Source organism: Rhea pennata, chromosome 15, assembly GCF_028389875.1.
Source record: "Rhea pennata isolate bPtePen1 chromosome 15, bPtePen1.pri, whole genome shotgun sequence".
Lineage (NCBI taxonomy): Eukaryota > Metazoa > Chordata > Aves > Rheiformes > Rheidae > Rhea > Rhea pennata.
The window spans coordinates 10,023,377-10,049,131 of NC_084677.1; the positions used below are offsets into that span (position 1 = coordinate 10,023,377).

A 25,755-nucleotide genomic window follows, 5' to 3' on the forward strand; every position below is an offset into this window, starting at 1 on the left:
GAAATAACGATGATGATAATAGAAAAAGCCCTAGCTTCCTTGGGAGCCTAGGATTTCTCAGCAGTCATGAGTCAGCTGCGCGCGTGAATTGTGTGGATGCGTGAGATTAAGCAAATGCGATGATTTGTCCTTTGTTCCTTAACCTTTTCTGAATAAGCAACAGGAATTGCCTTTCGGCATCTTAGCACCTAGAATTTCATTGGGGTATAAAAAACTTCCGTTCGCAAACCTTGTGATTTTCAGGAACTGTGTTCCAGTACTACGGAAGTGCCACATCAGCAGTGTTATCTGTTGCCATTAAAAACAGACAATAAAATCTTTACATTTTAACGAATGTTTGAATATCCAGCTTCCTTCAACTGTATCAGCAAAGAGAACACTGAAGAATGGTTGGAGGATTTTCCTTCCCACCACTCCTTTGCTTATTTTGCTGTAAGCCTTGTGCTTCACAGGAGAGGTTGCAAATTTGTGAGATAGAGGAGAAGCCTGTTTGTCTTCACTGCAGCTTTGTTAAAAAGCTATTTGATACTTAAACCTGGTGGTATTTGAGAAGGCATCAGGAAACGTGTTTTGCACTTTGCATAATAATGACATGCTATTTTAAATTTTGTCTTCAACCTATATAATATATGCCAGGATTGCAGTGCTATAAATATTTGCATTTTCTGTGCATCTTCCTAGAGACTGTAACGGCACTTTAAAAGTAGGAGGAAGGCCTCCAGGGGCAGTACCACCCACTTGAGGGGATGAGGATTCGAGAGGGATTGGGACTATGTTTGCGGAGATGGGAAATTACTGAGAGACTGGCAGGCACCCAAACCCCGTGCTGTGGGTGAACGCCTGGGGCACCCCAGCCCTCCGCTGCCCTGGGAGCCCCAAGCCCTGCGCCCTGGCCCGGAGAGGCTCCAGGTTGCGGGGGCAGTATAGTGTCTCCTGGCCAAAAGCATGTGTTCCCAGAGATGTGCCGAGACTTGGAAAGACTGAAAAGTCTGAGAAAGAGCAAGGAAGCGTTTTTGCTGGGTTTCTCTGCTCACATGTACCAGACTGGAGAAGAGATTGCTGCTGCTGTGGGATAATAAATGTCTGCTAGATCTAGCAATTCCTTTATCACCATCGCTATCTGGCTTCGCAACACCGTTGCATACAAGACTTACCGATTAACTTTGGTTTAGGACATTATGTTAGTTGTTCCATTGACATCCATTTGATTTAGCCTCCCCTCCCCACAAACCAGCGTCGTGGCTGTAACAACACTTGGTCTGCTCTTCGCGTCAAAGGCAGGGAGTCTGTAACCTGTGGACAAATACAGCTTGCACATTAATTTTGTCTGGCTTTTAGCCTTACAGCTTCAGGCTGAGTTTTGAGGTGGGGACTGAGGTATACCGCATTGCAGTGAGCGGCCGTGTGCGAGGACGGCCTCGGCAAGGCGAGGGCTCTCGTGCTGGCTTAGACCTTGAGTGGATAACCCTGACGCTGGCTCCAGCAGCTGTGGACAGCAGTGGCAGTGGCAATGCTTTCTGTGTTGGGGAGCTACTGCAAGAGCTGTCCAATGCATATTTTCATTTACACTCAAATCACTTGCAGTTTGACTAAAAATCCGGTAAGCGCTAAACCAAACTACTAAATTCTTTGTGAAAATACTTTATTTTATGTAGAACTTTGGAAAGAGTGGTAAGAGAAAAAGAAAGCAAAGTCTTGATGCAAGTTGTAGGGATTGCTTTGGGAAAGAAGAGATAAGATACTGAATTGTGAGCTCGAGGGTTAGAGGGAAATCTGGAAGTTTTGCTTGAGGGCATTTACTGTTAACAAAGAACTGGAAAATAACTTCTCTTTAGTGAAATCCTAGTATGCCTGCGGACTGCAGAGTGGCTCTGGGTGCTGCTGCGGAAATGTTAAGTCACACCGATGGCCTTGGTTTCACGGGCTGGCTGGAAAGCGCTGGTGTTGGGCTCTGCTGTCTCACTCCTGAAAGTGGCCTCCAGCAGCCGCTGCAAGAGCCTACAAGGCTGCAGAGATTTGCAGACTTTGTCTGCTGTCCCCAGAGAGCCAGGGGGTCGGGAAGGCCGACTCCTCCCGACAGCACTTCACGGACCCTCGCCACCATGGCTGTGTTGCGTTCCCTTATCTGTTGAGAAAAGGAAGTGTTTTGTTCCTTGTCTGACAGGTCTGTGGGTCTGCAAAGGTGGGAACCTGAGCATGGGCCACGGCCAGACAAAAGGGGAACTGCGGAGAGCCGCAGCAGAACCAGGAAGACGTGACGAGATGAAAAACCAGGCACACACAGGGCACCGTATCTGCCAGGGGTGGCATCTGCCAGGACGGCTCCCAAGCAGCCGGGTTCAAGACTAGGTCAAAAATTACAGTTGGAAGGAAACTTTGAGGGCTAAACAAGTGTTAAATAGACTTTCTCCAAGATTCATTTATTTGAATGTTTAATTTCTTTTGATTTTCTTTGTCCATTTTATCTAGAAAATAACGATGTTTCTGAAATTCCTCATCCTTTCTCATTGCTTATATCATGCACATTCCAGTGAATGTATTTAACTCGTATTACATATGTGTTTACAGTTGTTATCTTTTCTGAAGCTTACTTTCCACTTTTTTCTGTATTTTCCTGTATTTTTTGTAAAGTATTTAGGATCTTGGTGGCTGGGCCTTTCCTTTAACACTTCTGAAAGGTGACTGTCTAGCTTCACATCCGTATGTGCTCATGTCAGAGCTTGGACTTGGCTCAAAATTAGTCACTAAAGGGTTTTTTCTTCCCTGTAGCCCTCTTTTGTAACTCATACATTATTTTTGTTTCATATGTTTTGCCATTAAATCTGCCTGACCCTTTTTGTGTTGTCAAGAATTAAAATTTTACCCTCTGGCAATTGCGCTAATCTTCAGTTAGTTGTTATTTAAAGGAGGGTTGAGAGGGCACAAAAATCCCCAGACACTTGAGAGCAAATATATTGTCATCTAGAGCAGGGCAAGACTGAATAGTCTGTTGTTGACTTATTTGCTGACCCCGAATTGCACTCTGAACGAAGGGACGTTACACCTTGTTTTCAGAATTCCTGGGAAAATGTAGTCTTAGAAAAAAGTACTCCTAGACAAAGGCTAGCATGAGATTTTCTAAATCTGGAAAATTATTTCATTCTTATTATATCAGTATTCTTTTTGTTTTTTATTCTTTGCTTTGAGAAGTGGTGGTTATTTTACATGCTGGAAAACCTCACATGGTTGGTCCCAGTTCAGTATCTGCAGGAGGAAATTAAGATTACACTACCCACACAGTAATGATGAAGTTCCCATGGCTTTTTAATGACATAATTTTGCTTTAAATACAAAGATGCTGTGTTGGTGAACAAGAGCACTAGAGTAAACTCTAATGATCATGATCAGATCGTATCTGTAATAATATAATCTGTAATTAAAAGCTACTTTGTAATAGCAATTAAAACAATCCATGAGTAATTAAATGCTGCTTCTTAGAGACTTTTTTTGCACTTAATAAATGTCAAATTTGTAATCAAGAGAGCTGGTACTAAAGCATTTCCTGCAAATACTTGTTAACTAATTTTGTCGTGGCAGATTGTTGTGTCTCGGTTTGCATGGTTGGCTCTGCCCGGTCCCTGCTTGTCGAGCTGTATACCTGGGTTTTCAGTCCTTTTTTAACCGGTATAATCAAGAAGACTTTGAAAAGTTGAAAGAGAGGGAGATAGGAGACGCCATCTGGAGGTGGGACCCTTTGAGACCCGTGACTGCTCTGGGGATCCTGATGGAGTATGTCACCTCCGCAGTGGTGTTTTTCCAGTCAGCCTCAGGCCTCTGAACCCGCTTTCTCTGAGCTCTTGATTGCGGGCAGGTGACTGCGTTATTCTTGTTTGGTCTGTCCTTCAGCCCATGAGCAGTTGTCGGCGTTAACTTAGCTGCCTCCTCCTTCAGTTGACTGAATCCTTTAAAAACTTTTTTGAGATATTAAATGAAGGGTAGCGTCCTTGGGTGCTTTCCTGGTTTCCCTGCCAGGCAACGGGGATGATTTCAAAAGAAGAAGAGAGACTGGTGGCACAAAGCCTGGCAGCTCTGAGATTCGGGGTTGTGATGGATCAAAGCTAAGGTTTTGGAGGCAATTATTTGTGTACCTGAGGCATTAAGAGATGACATGGAGTTAAGCACCAGAACACCTTTAAAATTGAGGCCCAAACTCCCCACCCCCCCCCCCCCCCCCCCCCCGTTTTCTCACAGGTAACATCTCCTCTTGCAGCCAGGAGGTGTCTCTGAGACAACTTTCAGTGAGTTTCCAGGTTTTTCCTGTGCAGGGAACCACCCTGCCCCTGGAATTTATCTACCTGTAAATTAGGAAGAAGGCATGGAAGAGAAGCACACCAAAATTAAAAAGCCCAGTGAATAATCAGTCCTTTAACGCTTTGCTTTATAATGTAAATATGTTGCCTGATATCAAAGAAATAAGTCTGTGGCCTACAGGATTCTCAGGTGACAGTTGCATAGATATCAAAGGAGTTCAGCTAATCTTTCTAGGAGACTCTAGGCTAAATGGGAATGTGCTACTTACTGGAAAATACAGAGCAAGCCAATGGTGTTGTTTCAGAGGTGTGCTCCAGCAGCGAGAGCTGGTGAGTCAGAAACTTAGTCAATGGCTTTTCCCCTCGGAAAACGAGGGCTGACCTTGGGGACATTGAAAACACCCAGCCTCATCGGGCTGATAGGGCGCCTGCAGTCCTCAGCGCGCTCTGACCTTCTGTCCCTCGCTGAAGTCGTAAGTAGTTTCTGTTCCTGTGGCTTATGAACAGATGCTGCTTGCTGGCATGGTTTAAGCATCTTCTTTTTAAGTCATAGATTGATAAGGAGTACACAGTTACTTTGAATATGCTCTAGTGGCCCTAATGACTGCTGGTGGATAACTGCACTGTTTTGATGGTTGCATTTGATGCAAATGTTTCAGAATGCCTACTCTGGCGCAGCTTCTTCCACCTTCAGATCTAGGTGTCATGATATAGCCCAGGACACTCTATTTCTTCTCCCTCTTTTTCCTGCATACACACAATTGAAAACATGTATTTAATGAGTTTTTTTGTATTTTACCTATGCCCATTTGTTGGTGGTATGGAATATTTGAGCCTAAAAAAATAATGAAAAGACAAACCTGTTCTACCACAGCAATTGCTGCTTCTGATTTATAAAACTGTCCATGGTTGAGATCTTAAACGAGGCCAAGGACTGATTTACAGTTCTTGGTCACCCACAGAAGTGTGGTGCTTCCAGGGCATTGCTCGGAGAGTCCGCAAATGGCGAGTATCAGGCTCTACCCACCGTTGGTGAGCTGTGCACATGCGGCCGTTTCTGATGCAGGTTGTTGGAGCTTTGACTGTGGTTCATAGCTTACGATACAGGTTTGGGCCAAGTTCAGTTGCTGAACTGCTAGTGAAGACTATTGCTCCTCTTCTGAGGAGCAGCGTGCTTTAACAGGCTGGATTTGCAAGGGGACTATGTGAACGGCCAGCAGTGAAAGTCCAGATTTCTCCTGTTGACTTTTGGAGGGGGAATCAGCACTTCACCTTCGGTCTGTGAGACCAGCATTAAGTTGCTCTGCTTAAATGTGAGAACAGTGTTGTTCGCGGAGCTGTCTGTGCAGAACGCTTGCAGTTGTGCAATGCTGTGTTTGCCCTTCCCACTCTCAGCTGACAGCTGGTGGCAGATAAGGCTGATAGGAGGGTTTTCAGCCTGAGCTCTTGTCTGTTTTTTACTGCAGTTTTCTGTGTTCATAATGGCTTTTGGCCAAGTATCACACAGTTATTTACAAACACAGAGGGAAGAAATTCAAGTGACTCTACTTTTTTGTTTGTTTGTTTTAATCACTTTTATAAAATTAGCACAAAGCACTTGTTTACTGGAACAGCCAGTAAATTGTGCATTGAGTCAAAGGGTTAAGAATGATAATAATCTTACTGCTTTTTCCATGGCATTCATTACATTAGAGATTTCAATGTCAAGAGAAAATGTTGCCTAATAGATTCCTACGCGTGTTCTTTTTGAATTTTTTTGAGCAACTCTAGGAACCATAACCTGTGTACATCGTGACAGGCTTTCAGAGTCTTTACTTTTGGAGAAACATAAAATTTCTCTGAGCATAAATTGAGAATCTGGGTCATAGCGTATACCATCGTTTCTTCTTGAAAAAGGCTTTTGCTGTTATAAAGGACAGCGTGTGAGTCTAAGTAAGAAAGACAGCTAGTTTTCAGCTTTCATCACACACAAAATGTATCTCTTCACAACGGTCTTTGCAGGAGGCTGCTGCTTGGATCAAATTTGTTCAAATCTGCTTGACTAACATAATTTGATGCTAATAAAGAATAATAAAGGGCAACAATTCCAGATCTGCTGACAGTAATAAACAGTCCTGGCTTTATAAGCGATAGCAGCCTAGAGCTTGTTTTCTTGCAGGGAGCTTTTTTTTTTTTTTTTTTTTTTAAATCATGAGCGCTGATCGCTGATATTACCACCCCCAGAACTGCAGTGTGGCACCTGCTGGGAAAGCTGATTTCTGGCTGTTTGTTTTTTTTGTGGCAGTATTTTGGGGGATTTTTTTTTCCCTCTTTTATCCTCCTTCCTGTTTGCCGCTGAGCGCGCTGCTCGGCTGCATTGGTATGCCAGCCAGCACGCTGCCGAGCAAGCGCTGCTGAGCGCCGCTCGCAGGTGCTCGGCCACGGGGACGGAGGGGAGGCAGAGCGGGGATGCAGGGCCGCGGCTGCCCGCCTGCGCCTCCCGGGCGCTCCCGCAGCCCCGTGGCACCCGGGAACCTCGCAAAGGGCGCACGGGGCGTTTGGAGGTGCCACGCGGGCGCCTCCCGGGCAGGGGGCTTGGACCGGCTGCCTCTCTCCAGCCGGCTTCGACTTTGCCATTCTGGTAGCTCCGGGGGCATACTTGCTGGCAGTGTCCCCCCACCTTCGCTGCTTCTGTATCCTAGATAAGATTTCAGAGAGATTTTCTTTGTCTCAAACCCTTAGAAAGCTTATTGTTATGAAGCACTATTATGACGTTGGTGAAAATACATCATTGCACATCAGGTGTCGCTTTTGTTGATATTTGAATTGGTTGTTATAGTAAAAGTACTAATAGGAAATAAGTATCTGTTTGCGAAGATAGCACATAAACTGTATTATATATAGCATCGTACTATTGCTGCCAGTGAAGTTGTGCTCCATCAGTCAGAAAATTTTCAAGACATATTTCTTTTTAAAAAGAATATTGCAGTAGCAAATACACTACAGTTGCTGTAGGTGAGCAAATGTGCTTGTAAAAGAGATTCCTGTTTGTAAAGAGAGTAAATCCTGTCCTGCACTTGAGTATAGAAACAGAGCTGGAGCTGTGATTCAGATTCCTATTAGCCACCAAAATTCACAGAGGGAAAGTGCCACAGATTTTGTGGAGTCACTAATGGCTGTGAACAGGACTGACTGAAAGATGTCTTTGCCTTTTGCTGTATTATAGGGGTAGTTGGGAGTTGATGAGTTCTGAAAAAATGAAGAAAAAAAATCCAGTCAGTCAAAAAGAATGGCTTCTTTGAAAACCGAGAGTAGTAACTTAATTCTGCAGCTTGTGGTACCCATTTAATTCCAGCTAAATGGAAATAACACCCCCATTCTGTATCAGTAGCAATATAGTCCCACTCTGAGCTTGCTCTGGACCAGTAGTGATGCTGTAGAACAAGATTGATAAAAATCCCAGGTTAATTTGATAAAATTTGGATAATACCTATTTATAGACTCAAATTTAAAGTTATCAGACTTTTACATTATTATTACATTATTATCTACATTTTTTGTTGCTTCAGAATAGAGAGATATGAGGAAGATATAAACAAGAATTTCTTGATAGACGAGATCAGTTTTTCATTGCTCATTCTGATTCTCTTGCATGATGTTAAATCTCTTTTTCTGCAAATGGCTAATTTAAAAGAAGAGCCTGGTCCAACAGAGCTCTAGGTGTGCAAGTTAATATAGCTGCTCAGGTTAGTGCTGCAGTAGCTCCTTGAGTAATTTTTCACACATTGTGTAGAAGATGCCTGAGAGCCTTATGCAGAGCTGCTACTGTCTCCTGAACAGCAAGCTGATGCCCGTGAGAAAAAGAGGGGAGACTCTGGAACAAGTTGTAGCTTGTTCACAGCCGATATGGAACAGGGCTTTGGGGTAGGAGGCCCAAACATCTCTTAGTTTGTTGCAACCAAGCAGCAGCTGTGGTTGTCTTCTGCAGTCCCTGACTCAGGAAGCTGCACAGCCCCTCTGCTAGGAGCCTTCTGTAACTGTAGGGTAAGTTTTGGCTGCCGTGCCTATTCAAGCATTCTTGTGACTGTAATTTCCCTGTGCTTTCAGACTAGGCTGATCATACTTCCTTAACATACCTGGGGAAAAGTTTATTTTAGATCACAACAAAAACTGCAGATGGTAAATAAACCTTTAGCATAGTTGCAAGGCAAGCGATTGCCCTTAGAAAGGAGCATTTTAATGATGTTCTGCCATAATGATGGTAGCTCAGACAGTGGTGTATACTGTGCCTTGAGTTTTCTACGTGACATAGTTTATGAATAGTGTCTAGCTAAGTTAATATTATACTGTGCTGTTGGTCCAGTTCTGTCAGTTACGGATGTGTATATGTTGGGAGATGACTGTAGCCTGAGTGTGGAGTGATTCCTTGTATCTGACAAGTTATAAGTGAGAAGTCATGGAAGTACAACTGTTGTTAAATGCAGTTTAATTACAAATTACTGCTTTGACAGCACTATGCTTCCACCAGGAGTGAAAGGCTGTTACGTGGTTAAAGAAAGTAGGACACCATCCATTACAGTTTGTCACTCAGATGTAGTCAGCATGTTTGACACAGTACAGAAAGAAAGTTTTGGCCTGCAAATGAGTATCTGTGCGAGTCAGGGTGGAGGACAGTTTCCTGGAAAACTTTTTGGCTTTTCCGTGCTTGTTTATTCTTCGTTATCTTTATTGGAGCCAGTAACGACAAATTTTTGAATTTAAGCTACGCCTTTATTCAGTCAGAATCTGTGTCAGAAATCTGTGTTCTGAAAATTCTTTCAATCCAAAATCTCCCTGTGTTTGGTTCCACCGTTAAAGCCCCGCTCATTTGCGTAGCTCTCAATATTCATTAAGAATACTTCCAAGTGTTTGCAGGATCAAAGAATTCAGTAATACAGCCAGTCCTCCACTGAGGCAGAGCCCCAGACCGAGCGCTCAGGAGGGCCAACGCGTTAAGAAGGGAGCTGAGACGGCCGGTGACGGGAGGCGGCGAGCCGGAGAGCAGCGGGGACGCGCGTGGGCCCTCGCGCGTGAAGCCGTAGGCACGAGGGTGAAGATGATCTGTCGCAGCAAGACTGAATCGCTCTCAAGTTCTGTGCTTCAGCTCGGCTAGAAACTGTGGCTCTGAGACAGGATCAGTCCAGTAAAATTATCTTGCCTCTGTTGTGCAAATAGCTGTAATAATATCCTCTGGCCTTTACAGCTCTTATTTTATTAACATAACTTGAACACTGCAAACCCTGTATTCTTGAATACTGGTCCGTAGCTATGAGGAAAACTCCCTTTTCCGGTGTAGTTTTGGTGTTGGTCTGGAAAGGCGCCTTACCTGTGCCCAAGAGGAAGCCTTCTGCGTTTGGTCTTAGTACCTGAGCCTTTGACTTATGCAAAAAAGGCAATTGCTTAAATCATCTGCTAGCATGGGTTGGCACTCATCCATAAACGTGTAGGAGCCAGCAGTTCACACGGGTGGGAAACGTGGCTGTTCGAAGGGAGGGAGTTTGCCTGTCGCCACCTCCGCGGCTGCTGCCTGAGACGTGGTGCTGCACGCAGACGGTCGTTGCTTCCCGGGTGGAGCGGGGGCAGCCAAGCCTGAGTCACGCGGAGCAGAGCGGATCAGGAATAACTCACGAGGAAAGGGCTTTGAAGCAATCGCAAGAAGAGTAAGAGGGGGATGGCCTTCCCAAACCAACACCTGTCTTCCTTCAGGGGAGAGGAGATGGGTGGGAGTAACTTGTCGCCTGCGGGTGGAAAGTGGATGATGGGAGAATTTGTCTTTCACTAGGAAGTCTTCTTCTGGTGCTGGATTTAGCACTACTACCCAAAAGCAGTGCAGACTCCTTCCTAGGCGTTAGGATCCAGGGGCCGTGCTTTGGACATGCATGAAAGGGTCCGTTTTACCCCTTTTGGACAGTAGATAAAGGATAATATGTTTGAGCTTTGTAATAACAAACTTTGTGTTGACGTGCCTGCAGGAGTGGGGATAACCTTTGCTTGCCAGCTGCAACGAGCACACGCGTTCAGGTGTTCACGTTCAGGCAGTCGCACCAGGAGTGAGAGGAAACGTGGAGGCCTTTCCTTCCTGGACTTTTTTTTCCTGAGAGATTGAATTCTTGTGGTACTGGGCAGGTGAAAAAAGATTTGAATGGGTTTGTTTCTTTTAGTGCAGTTCGTATTAATAGTCTTTGCTTCTCGCGCTTGTTGTGTTGTAATTCTGGTTTAACAACATTTATCAGTGGATCACTGCAGGGTCTGTAATGATTATAGTTGCTGAAGCTGATAGTAAGAGACTATTAAATAAGCTCCAATTACTTCCCATTTATTTGTGTTGTTTTTTTCCCTTCAAGAAACAAAATGTAATCCTGAAGTTCATTATTATTCTTCGCATTGTATTTATCTAAATAGATTTTCTACCTAATTAAGGCTGAATGTGTTTGTGCTAAACTGACCGTATTTTACAAGGATTTTTTCATTTGTATGTGTGGGGGTCTTTGGTTCCTACCATCCATATTTTAATTGTGTTTAATTTCTATAGCTGTCAGAGAGCCTGTTGTGTATCTCAGCAATTCACCCTGGGCTGCTCAAGATTGTTTAGACTTGGGCTGGAATAGTTGTACAGATGAGTATAGTTGGCATCTAGTTAATAGCGAGTCATCAGGAAGCAATTTCAAGTCTTGTACTATGGCTTTTAAAAATATAAAACATGTATTAGTTGAATTATAGATTAAAGGAATACAGATCAAAGGAGTTCAGTTCAAATTTATCATGTTTTTTATTATGTTACTGAGAGGAGGGGGTTAAAAAAAATAAATAAAACAATCCCTTCCAGGGAGTTCAGGATTAATAAACTGGCTGATAATGGGTGTTCGGGGTTGTTATCATGTTCATGTTCTACAGACGTTCAAATGGTTGAGCTTTATTCATATAAATATTTTATGTTTTATTTATTATATGCAATTATATAAAACGATCTCTCTCTGGGGCACCCTTGTCAATTAATTAGGCACTACAATTTGGTAATAATTAAAAGCACAGAACATCACATTTTCCTTTTGGTATTCAAATAACAGTCTATAAGAACAAATGTCTGAATATACCAGTCTTGACCATACCCTCTTAATTCATATCTCACTTCTATTAGGAAAAAAAAAAAAAAAAAAAAGTCATGGTCAGCAACCTCAGTCCTTCTTAAATATCCACTGAAATACCTTGGTGCTGCCCTGGGAAGTCAACAGACTGAGGCTAATTCACCCCAAATGGAGGAGCGAATTTCAGAGGCTCCCGGCTCCTGCTTACCCGAAGAAGGAGTTTCTCCTTTGAGAGCCACTGACTGCAGCAGCTGCAGCTGTGCAGACCAAGTGGGACCATCCATGTGGATGTTTGGGAAAACTGTGATTGATTAATGAGTTTTCCAGCAGCCAGAAGTAAGTGAATGAAAAAGTGCGAAGTATTGGCTGTGAGGGTGCAACGGCACGAGGCCGAGGCGTGGAGCCGCGCAGAGCGACGTGGCGGACGCCGGCGTTGCGCTGTGCTGTGTCCTGGGGGCCTGAGCGGAGCCTGTCGTTGGGAGGGAGGATAACACAAGCAGACGTACGCCTGGGAAGAAGTCACGGGGCGTTGGTACCAGGCGCTTCTGCACTGTACAATCCCTAGACTGCTTCAGCTGCTTCTGGAAGGGCCCGTGTGAGGACTGCGAAGCAGCAGGCACTCCAGTAATACAAAGAAGTTGCTTAAGTTACCTTTTCTTTGATGAAGTGATGACTTCTTACTAAAATCCATCATGTCTGAACTCTTCATTGGAGTGATTATATGATTCACCTCCTCATGAGAAAAAAGCTGTAAAGAAAAAAATCCAGAATTTTTCTCTGGTTCCCCAAAGCGCTGTGTAGTAGTGTCAGGCCAGTCCATCCTCACCTCTTTGCGAATTTTGCAGTGAATTCTATTAAAACATGATGTTAAATTGAAGCGACTTCAGGAAGCTTAAAATTACTAGTAAATATTCCAGGACAGTTTCTCAAAGAGAGTCATCATTTGAGGGGTTGTTGGCCCGTGGAGCAATGGGTCTTGTCATACCAAGGGCAGTTCTCTTGCCTACACTGAGGCAGAACTGAAATGCACTCCAAATTCAGAGGTGGGAACCATTTTAAAAAAAAAAAAGTATACAAGCCTGCTTCTGTATTCAGTTAATGCTGATGTTACTGTTGGTGAAGCTTGGAAGGGACTGTTACCAGAAACAAGGGCTGTGTGCATCAGTCTGGAGCCTGGTAATGAGATATCAAGGGTCATCTGTAAAGGACCAGGGTCTGTAACTGCCTCCAAGTCACTGCTTATGAATCAAGTCCTGTTTCACGGTGAATAAGACTGACTATGGTCATTTATTCTTGTATGCAAGACACTCCTGGTGTCTTCCAGGCCTTCTGTGTATGTACAGTTTTGCCTGTTGGAACCGGTTGCCCAGAGAGGTTTTAGAGTCTCCTTCTCTGAAGATACTCAAAACCTGCCTGGATGCAAACCTGTCCAACATGCTGTGGGTGACCCTGCTTGAGCAGGGGGTTGGACTAGATGATCTCCAGAGGTCCCTTCCAACCTCAACCATTTTGTAATTCTGTGATTCCTGAAAAGTTTAAATTGACAGAAAGCAGAGCTATTATTTTTTAAATGCAGATAAGCTATGGCTATGTGCTTTCACATTCTGTATAGTAATATGCAGCACTTTTTAATAACCAGATGAACATTGGAAATGGCTGTTAATATAAAATGACTGTTCATTCACTTAATGTGCGAAGTGGAAGGAAATGTGAAAATGTTAACTCTCTTGAGAGGTGCAATATTGTTTTAATTTGAGTAATTTAAATTAGCAAGTAAGTTGCACATTAGCAAAAAAAAATAGAAGAACTGTTTTGCAGAAAGCATCCAAGTTTTCTTTCTATTTCAAAGTAGACCATTTTTCTTTATTGTAAAAATATTAAGTGTGTAAAATGAAAAAAAAATATAATTTCCACTAATGACATTTTTCCAACATTGTTTCCAATGATCAAAAATAAATTTTTGGAACATAATACTTAATTTTATTTAAAAAAATATACAGCAATATTTTGGAAAGAAATGGGAAAATAATTCTCCAGGCACTCACTTTCCCATGCAGATGTTGCAATGCAGAATCCCTTGTGTCCATGCACTTTGTGCCCTTTCGCCTGGGGCAGCAGCATTCGTTACACTGCAGCCCTGCACTGCAAGTCTAACCCAACAGCTTTGAGCCATCAGTGCCTGTAAGTGTTAGCACTGAATCCTGAAGGGCTCATGCTTTTCCAAATATCAGAATCCCCCTTTGAATACAGTGGATCATTTTTTCTCATACTCTTTCGACATAGCAAGAAGGATTGTGTTTGATACCATTACATCTTTCATCTTTACTAGCTTTCAACTTCAAATTCAATGTATTTGTATTTTCACTTTTTGTACCTCCCTTTTTAATGTCAGGCATAAGGCAACTTTATGTATTTCTTAGAAAATATTTCTCATGTATCTTAAGCCACTGACAGTTATTAAAGTACAATGTACTTACTACAGTGAAACAGAAAACACATGGAAAAAGCTAACTACATTAACATCTGCCGTCTTGTCTCCATCTGCTCGCTTTGGCTTTGCTCTTGTCCCAACATGCCAAAAGTATTAGTTTTCCAAGGGTCTCATGGCATATCAACCATTTCTTCGACTAAAGTTCACAATTTCTTGCTCGTTTCGATTGAGCTGCAGCTGATATCCTCTTTCCTGCCACCACAAAGCAGCTTCAAACAGAGGAGTGTTTGTTTGGCAGTTCAAAGCATGTGGATGTGACAGGACGGGCAAAATTATGATGAGTGCTAGACCCGGCATTGACTGTATCGTGGCAGACTCCTGCCCCAACTGAAGAGCTCCAGGGACATCTGTTGCAGATTTTGCCCTACAGCAGAGGAGAAAAATGCTTTCTTGTTCTTCGAGCCTGAGGGGTGGAAGGAGGCTGGTTCTTATGGCTTCCCTAGGAAACAGCTGCTGGGGTTGGCCTTGGGGTACTCCTTGTTTCTGCCACTCTATGGCTCTTTGTGGAACAAGTGGGCTAAAGAAGGTTCTTTGAGAAAATTTAGTCTTTGATATGATGTTAGATCTCAAAGCCATTACTTTGAGTTGTCTGGTCTAGCCTGCATGTATCATTTGGAGAAGACAATGAAGCTTGCTGAGGTGGTATAAAATATTTAGAGAACTGTTGGGTTAGACTCTTGGGAAACAGACCTGTGGTAGTCAGCACTTCTAGTAGGACCTCGTGTACAAGTTGGTGGGCCAGACAACAGAGCCTTGACAGCTGTCATCTATACTAACAACATGGATCAAATTGTCACAGGTGTATTTTCCCGTGTCCTATAAATGTAAGGGCCGTTGTAGAGCAGATGAAAATCTCTGACGTTGCTGCTAAAACACCACTCACCCCTTGGTCATCAGCCTCACTGGGTGATGGCATGAGGAGAGTGGTCCAGGACTGCCACAGAGATGGGTGCCCAACTGTAGCAGCTTGACTGTGGCTCACATTGGCCTGGTGGAGGGAGCCGTGGGGCTGAGGCAGTCACATGCATGGGCTTTAGGAGTAACTTCTGCTACACTCATGTTACACCTTTTCTGGGTTTAATAGAGACTTTGCAGAGTCTGTAAGGATTGCAGGGTTGCAGCTCTCAAATGCTCAAAGGTCAGAGCACACAAGGAAGTGTTTAATCCAGGAGCAGCCCGTGCTTGTAGCAATGCCATCCACTGTCTCCTCTAGCAATTGGAAGGTATCGTCATTGAATAATTAACTATCAGGAACTTGATACAGAAATCTTGCAGTGAATAACTTTTCCTGACATGGGAATGTCTTCTTGTTGAGAAAAAGAGCTCTGTACCACAAAGTGAACACTTCGTGAAGATAAATGCAAGTTCTTATTGCATGCCTTTGTCACTAGGGTTTTCTTTAACTTTCTTTGCCAAGTCTCTACAGAAGGAGCCATTTGCTGGCACTGTATTTCCACAGAATTGCAACAGGTGATTCCAGAGAAGTGTTCAACTGCTCAAGGAATGGGCTCTCCTATTTGTACTGGGAGGTGTGAGCCAGCTCCTCAGCTGCCCAAGGTCTGCGTGACCATCTGGTCTCCAGAACTGGTGTCATCGAGCTCAGAGTCAAGCCTATGATGTTCATATCTCTGCTGATTTGTATGCACATTAGGTTATCTCTTTGAAAACAGATTTAAAATTGGTCTAGAGTTGGCTTTTTACATATTGCAAAAATTAACATTTAATCCATCTAATCCTGGCTGTTCTCAGTGGCACTCCTTCCATTTGCAGTCTGAAGTTATCTGAGTTAATTCCCAATGGCTTTGTATAGTTAAAGTCTAGTCTTACAGCTGGATATCTTGCAGAGGACATGCTGGTTTATTGAAGCTATATTTGTGACACTGGGACTATGTTCTTCTTCTCTAGCACACAGGCTCCAGAAACATAAGATTTGTGTTCCTAGATTTTCTAAGTTGGGTGAACCCAAATGCATATTTGTATTTGAACGAATTTTACTTAGTTGTGAATATTTGTGACGGGCAGGTAAAAAATGTGTGGTCACATATAGCCAGTCTCTTGGAGGCATGTAAACTCCCTGGGGTTTGGAGGCACTGACGTGTGCTGTACCGGCAAAGCGTTTGAGGGAGTTAGCAGGCTCCCATTAAAATCCATTTGTCGTGAGAGGTGACCGCAGAATTCTTCCAAATTCCATGTATTTGTGCCAGGTATTGTCAGTGGCAGCTGCTGTTTGGCTTTATCATAGATTTCAGCATCAGTTTATTCCACAGCCTTTTCAATGGACCGCAAAGGTTCTGCATTGCTGTCCCTACAGAAATGCAGGCTTTCTCCCTGACACAGGCGAGACTTCGAATTTAACCAAGTTCACAACACTAGTGCCTCAGACTTACTATAGCAATAGTGGCTAATATGCTTATACTATGTATCTATCATACATTTTGTACTATGGCTATTGTAATAAAATACACTGCTGAAGATGGAGATAGGAGAATTAGAAGCCATGCATTCAACAACAAGCAGATTTTGGAGCAAAGGCAGACTCTTTCATTATATGTAATAGCTCTGAGTTTAAAATGTTATTTTTTTTATTAATGTTATATTTTTACTTTTAGCATTGATGGCAATCAGGATGTAATTGGTAATGATCTCATGCACACTCCTGAGGACAAAATGTTCTTTCCCCAGTTTGGGAGTTTTTTGCAGGGAACGCTGTTTACTTGCTATTGCTGAATTGCTGTACGCACACACATGGAAAGAGGCCCCACAGACAGGATGACTCTCCTTACTAGGGTTCTTGCCATGTAGTACTTAGCTGTTAACCACTCTGTGTATCTTCTGGGACCAGTTAAAATGAGGATAGAAAATACTTGTTTGTGGAAATCCTTCTTTTAGGCCTGTGTTCAGTGATATCCACATTGTATCAGACTTTAGCTTTGAAGTTTGGTTCTGCATTTGCTACTGGGAAGTGATAAAAGCTCTCCCAAGGCTTTTTTATAAAAGCTATAAACAGAGTTTTCTTTTAAAATGTACAAAAAATACTTTGACCTGATCCTGCTCTTTTCTGCAAAAGTGGAAAGGTTTTAGCTGGCAGTGGGAGCAGGAGCGGGTCATTTCTCTGCTGAGCTGTGGACACTGCAATTTCAGCTATTCACTTTGTCCCTGGAGGAAAGCTGTGTCGTTCCAGCCTTGCAGGAGGAGCACATCTAGGATCACGCACTAGGGACACATGGCCAGAAATGTAGTGGAGCCACACATCAAACCTAGAGACTGTTGGGTGTCAGGTCTGGTGTTCAAAACCGGTAATAGTGAGTAATTTTTATAGGGTAGCGGTAGCCCTCTGAAATGAGTAGGCTTTGGATAGAGCCTCTTCAGATCTGTGTCTGTACCAGAAAAACGACTCTACTGCAAAGACCAAAGTGGTGCTTTTCACATGGGACTTCTTTGGGCGTTCTGTGAGTGAGATTAGCTCCGTACAACAACAAAAGTAGCAGTTAGGTGTTGATGTGGAAAATACTGCTTTAATCTTCAACTCTGGATATATGCAGGCTATATTAACAGGCCCCATGCTTCTAATTTGGCTTTGAATTTCTGATACAATTTTCCTGTTTTTTCATTGTACTTAATGTAGTTTGCAAGTGCAGAGGTAAGGTGCTGCTCGTACGTAGCTAGACAAAAGCTGCAGAAGGTGACCTGCCCAGTCGTGTGTCCATGGACACACCTCCATGGTACTCTCAGTGGGAAGTGCTGGGATCAGGATGGTGATTCTCTGGGATGACTTTTTGTCCTGACTTCAAAGTATTGCAGAAGTCCCTGACACACAAAATTTGCAATTAATCCAGCACTGTAAATATTTCAGAGCACATGAAGCCCTTCTCCATAAGGCCAACTTAAGGCCAGATGTGCTGCTTTTGTTTGTACCCCCAAATTTTACAAGTGAGCACAGTTTATCATTAGCAGCTGCTAATGCTCTAATCCTGAGTGTAATTTCTCTTGTATTGCAAATTGTTTAAGTTCTGCTGTCGTATATGGCTCCTATCTTGAAATCATTATGAAGTAAAAATAATTCTTGGCTTTGGTGAAAGTTGGTGTGAAGCAGAAATGCAGGATTAGATCTGGGTGAATGGAAGAGTCTGGTTTTGGGTGTTACCATTTGCATTGACAGGCATGGGATTACTGAACTCCAGTGAGGTTGGAATTTGAATGTCTGTCCAACTTAGTATTTGTTGGATGCCCTTTTATTTTTCAATGTATATATATAGCTTTGGCTTGTTATGATTATGCTACAGTGTTGTGCTTTGATTTTAGTCCTTGGTCCTCTAAAACAAGTATCTCTATGGCCATTTAATGTCCTTGGCAGTAATGAGCTTGTGTGATGTTCCCTATCCCTCCTGATAATGAGGAGTTAATACAGAGCTTAGTTTTGTATGTCTGACTTTTCCAATTCCAGAACATAGCCTGGAAGAGCATTTCCCAGAGGAGGAAAGCACCTGAAGGGGAAAGGTAGCTAAGAGGTGAACTGTACACCAGGAAAGCGTTTGTTGACTTTGCTTTTCTCTCTTGAGGTTTCATCACAGCTTTCTATGAGAATCTGGGAGCATGCATAGGTTAAGCACAGGGGAACACAGTGCTTAAACGCTCCCAGCTGGGAGCTGTGCTGGCCACAGTAGCTTCACCTGGCCCCTGGCCATGGCCACATCTGCATGGGTTGTGGTACGGGGAGCAGAAGCCCCTGTGCAAGGGTTGACAGTGAAACGGGCCCCACCAGGTCCTTCCCAGCGCCACCTAGGCTTCCCAAACCCCAGCAAGGGTTGGATGGGACGGAAGGGAAAGCCTGGAGCAGAGCTGCACTTTCCCCAGGACAGGGCTGTGCTTGTAAGTGTTGGTTAGGGCAAGTTCTAATTTGCAGAGGAAAAAATATTGCAAGGACAAACAGTGAAAATCTCCTCTACCCTGCTTTCTCCTTTATCAACATGGCATTCGCTGTACAGATTGGATTTCTTTTTAATGTAAAATGTTAAGAGAGTTGAGGGTTTTTTTTTAACTTAAAATCATTTAGCGAGAGTGAGACAGTGAGAGGGAATGTTGCCAAGATATACAGAAATATCCTATCGCAGCACTGCCTTTAGAGACCTTGGAAAGACTTTAATGAAAAAGACAGATATTTTTTCCCATCATTGCATCTAGGTATTTTGGCCTTAAGTATTGCATGATGGAATGCTCCAATTACAGACAAAAAAGTGCTTTGAACTGTGTTAAAGATGAACCCTAACCATAGGGATGCATTGGATTACTGCAAAGTGGTCTCCCAATAGCTCTCCTGCGCGCTTCTGTTGTGGAAACTCAGCAAATAAATGTTCTCGTTTACTCTTTATGTCCTTCTTCATATTTCACATGCTTAAATAGTTCGAGTTTAAGGACTATATGTAGGGAATAAATCAGGCTGTGCAGAGGACCTAACATTTATTTTACTGGAATTAAGAGCATCTTGGATGTCTCTTATATTTGGGTATCGTATAATCAGGAGAGGAAGCAGATAGAAAGAAATAAAGAAAGAGGGGAAGGAAGAAGCCTGCTCATGGTTTAGGGTCACAGAGAGGTGCTCCCAGTTAGCTGTTGTCATCTGGGTGCTGTCTTCTTGGCAGTTCCATAAATAATAACATTTGAACAAATGTTACTAATTGCAGAGTAGGTGGCCATGTATGTAATGAAGACCAGAAATCAGGAGGCCCAAACCGTGCCGCGTGTGCTCTGCGAGAGCCGCTGCAGCGGCACCGTGCCCCGGGGGAAGGAGCCCCGCGGCCCCGCGCCTGGGGAAGGGCCGAGGTGGCCTGCGGCGCGGGGGCAGCTGGGCGCCCGCTCTGGCTGCAGGTCCGCCCGGGCGCACCAAGGTGCTTCAGCCCTTTTGTCTCATTTAATGACTGTCACGTTTATCCGCGGTGCCACGCCGGGTGCCTGTCTGTGCTCCTGCCTTCGTCAGAAGGCTGCATAGCGCTTCGTGCCATTAAGAAAAGGGAACAGTATATATGCGCTTATACAAAATCACAGAGGGTTCATTCTGATCCTTTGCAGTCTGTGTAATTTAAATTAGGCAGATAACTATATATATGAGAACCATGAATATGTTATTCATTAAACTCATCTCAAAGAGGCAGAATACATTTGCAGACATCCTTACTGCTTTCAGAGTCTGCTGCTCTTGTCTACGTGGCCGCATTACTAGACAGAGCTGGGCTTGCCCTCCTCTGGCAGTTTCCATCCAACACTGGGCTTGATGGAAAAATCTTGTTTGATCTGGAAATAGTAAATGTCATTTCCTGAAATGAGCTTGGGTTTATTGATTCCCTTCCCACTGTCGTACAGTCCTTATCAGAGAACTGCTATTGCCATTAGCTTATTTGAATTTGCTTTAACTATGCCTGTCGTTGAACAAGAGCAGAGGACATTTTATATTTAATTATTTGATGAGGGGAAAAAAGTGAATTTCAGGAACAGCTAAGAGCAAATGTAACAGCAGAACAATTGGAGTCACTGTGTACTGCGTATGTACAAATCCAAGAGCATCATACAAAGTACATTAAAATAAAGCAGTCAAAATGTACAACTGGTGGAGCTAACCTCAGGATTTGAAGTTGTTTGAGAAAGAAAGGAAAACTGCCCACTAGCAAACCTAGGAAATAATAGGCTTTTACTCAGAGCAGCAGCACCTCGATACAGATGTTTTGGGTCTGATGATAACAAGCTTCACCTTTGTCTTGCTCTTTTTGCAGTTTGCTCGTAGGTTTGGGGGGGGCAGCTTGGGAGGAGCGTCTTTTTCTTTCTGTGAGCATATATTGGAAATATGAGCTAAATAAAGGCAGCTGAGCTACCAAAAGAATGAATTTGGGGTTTGGGTTTGGTCGTAAAGAGAAGCAAGGGCCGTCTTGAAACTGACATTTTGTTTTGTTTTTTTTTTCCTCATTGAAATGAAAAATGCCAATTTTTTCTCCTTTAAAAAGACAAGAAATGGATTTGATTTCGTGTGTACTTTCCACCCTTAAAAATAGGAAGATACTTTTTTTTTGAAGAAGAAGAAGTGGTTCCTCCAAAATCAAAATACGTGGTGTGAAAAACGTTTGGAATTTTTGAGAAAAAGGCTCTGCTCGTGCTGCTGTGCCTGACAGCTACAGCTACCTGCCAGCTGCAAATATTCAGGGAGAGAAAATTGCCTCAGTCACTCACAGAGCCACATCTTCTAATGAATAAACTACTCAAACATTTCTCATTGCCAACCTGCAGAGGTCAAAATGATACAGCCTCATGGCGTGACCTTGCGTAAGTCATCACCACAGTCTCTTTGGTCTGTAAAATATGACTGCTAAGCTGGTCCTCGCAGAAGAGTTGTGAGAAACAATTAGCTGCTGTTTGTAAGATGTTTTGAATATGAAATGTGATTCTTAGGTGCTGAGAATTGCTGCCATCATTCATCATTAGGGAATGCTGTCATTTGATAAACTCTGGTTATTAGGTGTATTCCTGAATGGAAAGAAAACAAGACAGAGCCACAAAAAGTTTATCAATATTTATAACCTGGTCTTCAGGTATTTTATAACAGTTCTCCATTGCCTTCCTTTGGCTGTTGGTCACTTTAAAAAATGGTAGTATTGCCCATTCCCTAATTCGAAAAAATTAGTCTCCTGCTAGGCTGAGCTCTAGTTCCCATGGGAGAGAGAAGCCGGCTCAGCCGTGCCCGGGGCAGGCTGCCGGCCAGGCACCGTCTGGTTCTTCGTTACACGTGTCGGTGCCTCACGCTCCTGGTCTCATCTTTCACAGCTTTCCTAGAGCGCGTTGGGTTGTTCTCGGTTGATTCTAGAACGACTGCGATATTTCTTCTTTCTATTTTCTACCTCTTTCCTGTTATTATATTCATTCAATTTGTTAATCACCTGCCCGGTAAGGAGAGCTTTCAAAGAGATGAGGTGCTATGTAGCCAAGTCTCACTGGCATTTGAGAGAAATCAGATACTTTCCTACTCTGTGTGCCTTCTGAAAACTAATTCTGCCCTGTTGATCATGATTTCTTTTGTATCTGTCCGATGTTTGTGAGAATATTATCAGTTCATGCCAGCAGAAATTTATGGAAGGTAACCTCCTGGCTGGAAGTACTAATGAAAGGCATGGTTCAGCAGAACCCAGCTGAAGTCTCTGGTGCTGCTGGAGGACGTGCTGCCCTCATCACCCCAGTGCTCTCCCAGACCTCCTGTGTCCTGACACTGATGTTTCTGCAGCTGCACGGTTGCATTGGCCAGAGAGTCCCCGCAGTGCAAAGCTCACATTTTGGAGAATCACAGACTGATTGAGGTTGGCAGGGACTTCTGAGCTCATGTAGTCCAACCTCCTGCTCAAGCAGGGTCACCTAGAGCAGCTTGCCCAGGCCCCAATCCTGATGGCTACTGAATATCTCCAAGGATACAGCATTTGTCTGTCCTACATGCTCCAGCTATGGCAGCCTCAGTCACGAGTTTGGGGCAGTCTCAGTGCTTCTGGTTGGTGTAAGGAACATTTTATTGTAAGGTGAAACTTCTGTTTTTTTGAGGATTCTTTGCAGAAGCACTGTTGGGCTCTTCACCAGCACCAGCGGAGCTGTGAGGAGTTCGGTGCTTCTGCTGTGCAACAGATGTAACGTGAGCAGAAGGATGCATGGGCGAGTGTGGCTAGTGTCTGCTGCCCTCTGGGCTTACTACTCTCCTGAGAAAGGCTGTGTGAATATGGCAGTAAATAATTGGGAGGGTGGAGGGAAGCTGCCAGTGTGAAGGGAGAACATCATATATTTACTGGATTTTGTTTCTGAAAAGTGGCCTCTGAGGGCTTGGTAAATATTATGATTAGCAAATGCAGTCAGTAAGAAATCTCTGAGTAAGGACAGTGAAATGGGGTTAGTTGGCTGGCAGGCATGTTAATGTGGAATAACCAAAACACAGTGCTCTGGTCTCAACTGGTCTCCAGAAGGGTCAGGAGACCCCACTGCAGATTGTCCAGGCTCACTGAGTCTCCCTTGCCCCTTCAGTGCTGAATCATCAGTGATGGCCAGGGCTGGAGGCCAGACCCTGGAGGAGATAGACAGACGGCCTGGCCTGGCGTGACGGAGCTTTTGTCCCTCTGTCTGCAGAAACTCAGCACACAAAAGCAGCCCGCGAGGGCGTTCGGATAAGTCACGTGAATGTATCCCTTTTACAGGCACAGCAGTTCGGTCTGAGTTTAATAAATGCATTTTGGAGATGTTTCAGTTCTTCAAAGAAAGGCAGGGAAGAGCAGCAGGCCAGAGCCGGCTCTGGCCCCGGGAGCCGGGCAGGGCCTGGCCGGGGGTGGCCCTCGCCCCGCACACGAGCCACGAGCACAGACTGGGTTTGTTGCCTGACTGGAGACTTAAAGCTTGGACCAGGGCAGATCGACAGAAAAGCACTTTGGGATGCAGAGTCGTGACCATTTTGACCCATTTTGCCTTCTCCAAGAATTGGGGCAAACAGGACACAGAACTCGGTGACCGGAGCAAACGTCACTCTAGAAGTCTTCCGTGGCGATCACTGCTCCGCTGAGACGGCGAAGTCGTCGAGCAAAGTGCTATTCTGTGGCGCTTCCCTTTTCTTGGTATATTTTGTATGTGCTATATTTTAAACACTATAACTGTTGTGACCTGTGTATTTATCAAAGCGCACGCAGCGTGGAGAGGAGGACGAGGATGGCAGAGGACTGGCTGCTGGAGCTTGGCTCGGACCTGCCCAAGCTGCTGGGGCGCGCGAGCATCCGCGGCCGTGCTCGCCCTTCTGCAGCGCCCCGGGCGTTCCTGCGCTGCGCCTGCGCGCGGCCCGCGGCACTGGGGTGGTTCGCCCACTGGGAAACGCGTCTCCAAACTTGTATCGTCTTATAAACTTGAAAATAAGAAATCTAAAGTAGCAGAGGTTTGGTCTTTAGCTAATTCATTTCACTGAAAGAAAACTTAGCCTGTAAAGTCCAGGGGTGCTTTTTACATAGGAATGGGACAGCTTTTGGAGAGCTTGCTTAGGAACAACAAATGTTTTCACATTTTGCATTAATAATAGAAGTATTGGAGGACCTGGTCTTGCTCCACTGAAATCAGCGTCAGTTTTGCCACTGATTTCAGTGGTGTCAGGATAAACACTCCAGTTAATAATTACTCACAAACCTGAGTAAAACGTGCCTGTTTGGTCCTCTCTGAGAGCTGGCTCTGAGAATGGGTGTCAGACCTGGCATCGGTACTGGAGAGGGTTGTGTGGGGTGGTTGCCTGCACTGACTCTGGCAGCTCAGAAGGCCTTTTCTAAGTCCAACTTTCTCTTATGAGCCCTAGTGTGTATTTTACAAATATCTTTGAGTGTAGTTGATTTATGTTTTCATGTAAGAAATGCTTGTAATGCCTGGGATATGTCTACTTTTAGTAAGATGAATATAATTTTTCTCCCCATTTGCAGGATGGCTATTTTTCCCACCGACCAAAAGAGAAAATGCGAACAGACAGCAATAATGAAAATTCAGTCCCCAAGGACTTTGAAAACATTGATAACAGTAACTTTGCTCCCAGGACTCAGAGGCAAAAACACCAATCTGAGCTGGTGAAAAAACCCCTTAGCAAGCAAAAGGAGCACTTGAGAAAGAAACTGGAAGAGGAAAAAGTGAAAGAGAACTCACTGTTGGGGAAGAACTCAAATGAAGTGGTGCAATTTGGTGATCATCCTGGAAAAAACAGTAGCAACAACAATCTGAAGGAGATTCACAGGTCTCCCAAACAGCATCATTTCAAAAAAAATGGAAACAGCTCCCCTGAATTGAGATATGACCAACCACTGAGGTGTGAAATAACTGGCAAAGAAGCAATCTCAGCTATGTCTCGGTCTAAGTCTAAACAGTGTCGACAGGAGATTGCAGAGATATATTGTCAGCACAAGCATGGGAAGCTGATGCCAGAGAAGGTGACGCGTTTCTGTGCACTGGAGGGTAAGTTGGGAGAAGAGATGATGCAGTGTCTTGGGGAAGACTTGTATACAATTATAATACTCACCTGATGATAAAAATTATTTTGGGAATTTATAGTATACTTATGTAGTCTGTGAAAACTAGGGAGCATCTGAAGATGTTTTATAAGGGGATTATGTGGGTATTACAGGATCCTTGTTAGATTCCTAATTGGTGTTCTGCTAGTTCTCTTCTGATAGATTTTTATTGCACAGCTTTATCTAGCTGTTCTGCTTCTGTTTCTTTTAGACAGCTGTGGCAGGTCTTAATCTACACAGAGAAGTGTAGTCCAAGTGCATGTCCTGATATTCCACGTGGGAGTTTGATGCTTTTTGGGCAAGGGAACATCCAGGGTGAATTCTGGTGTCTTCCACTAGCTGATAAATGAATAATGTTGCTGTTCTCCATATGACCATTTCTTATGCTTCTACAATATCTGGCACAATGGAGTCATAGCTAATAGTAAGAGCCACTAAGATTTTGATAACAGAGATAATTTTCAGAAGTATCTAACATTGTTTTTGGAAAAGCATGAACAGATCTGATTTTGTGGCCCACATCCAATCTTAATGTTTCTCAATTAGCAAAAGTAATTTCCAGTATTACTGTTGCAGAGAGTCAGTTCCCACTCATAGCTAAGCGGAGCTTTGGTTTCTTGCTTTTGGTTTCTCTGTGCAGTCAGATGTGTGAGGTATCTCGTAGCTTTGCTTTTGGTTTGCATGTGTGTGATGACATTACTTCAGGAGGAGTGCTTCATGTGCCACATTCAGCTATAAGCTTCCCCTATAATAAAGTGCTTTGCTTTTAATCATTGATCAATTGATCAAAGTTAAGTATTGATCAAGAAACAGGGTTATCTGCAGCAGCACTT

The 25,755-nt window shown here is 43.7% G+C and overlaps 1 protein-coding gene across 2 annotated transcripts in view; it reads left to right on the forward strand.

The window, feature by feature from the left end:
* The window catches only part of XYLT1 (xylosyltransferase 1), a 160,175-nt gene that overhangs the window by 30,089 nt on the left and 104,331 nt on the right, over positions 1-25,755 (forward strand). For both annotated transcript variants that reach the window (XM_062588656.1, XM_062588657.1), the window contains exon 2: positions 24,344-24,866. In XM_062588656.1, the coding sequence (XP_062444640.1) occupies positions 24,377-24,866 (490 nt within the window). In that variant the 5' untranslated portion in view covers positions 24,344-24,376. The remainder of the gene's footprint in view (positions 1-24,343; positions 24,867-25,755) is intronic.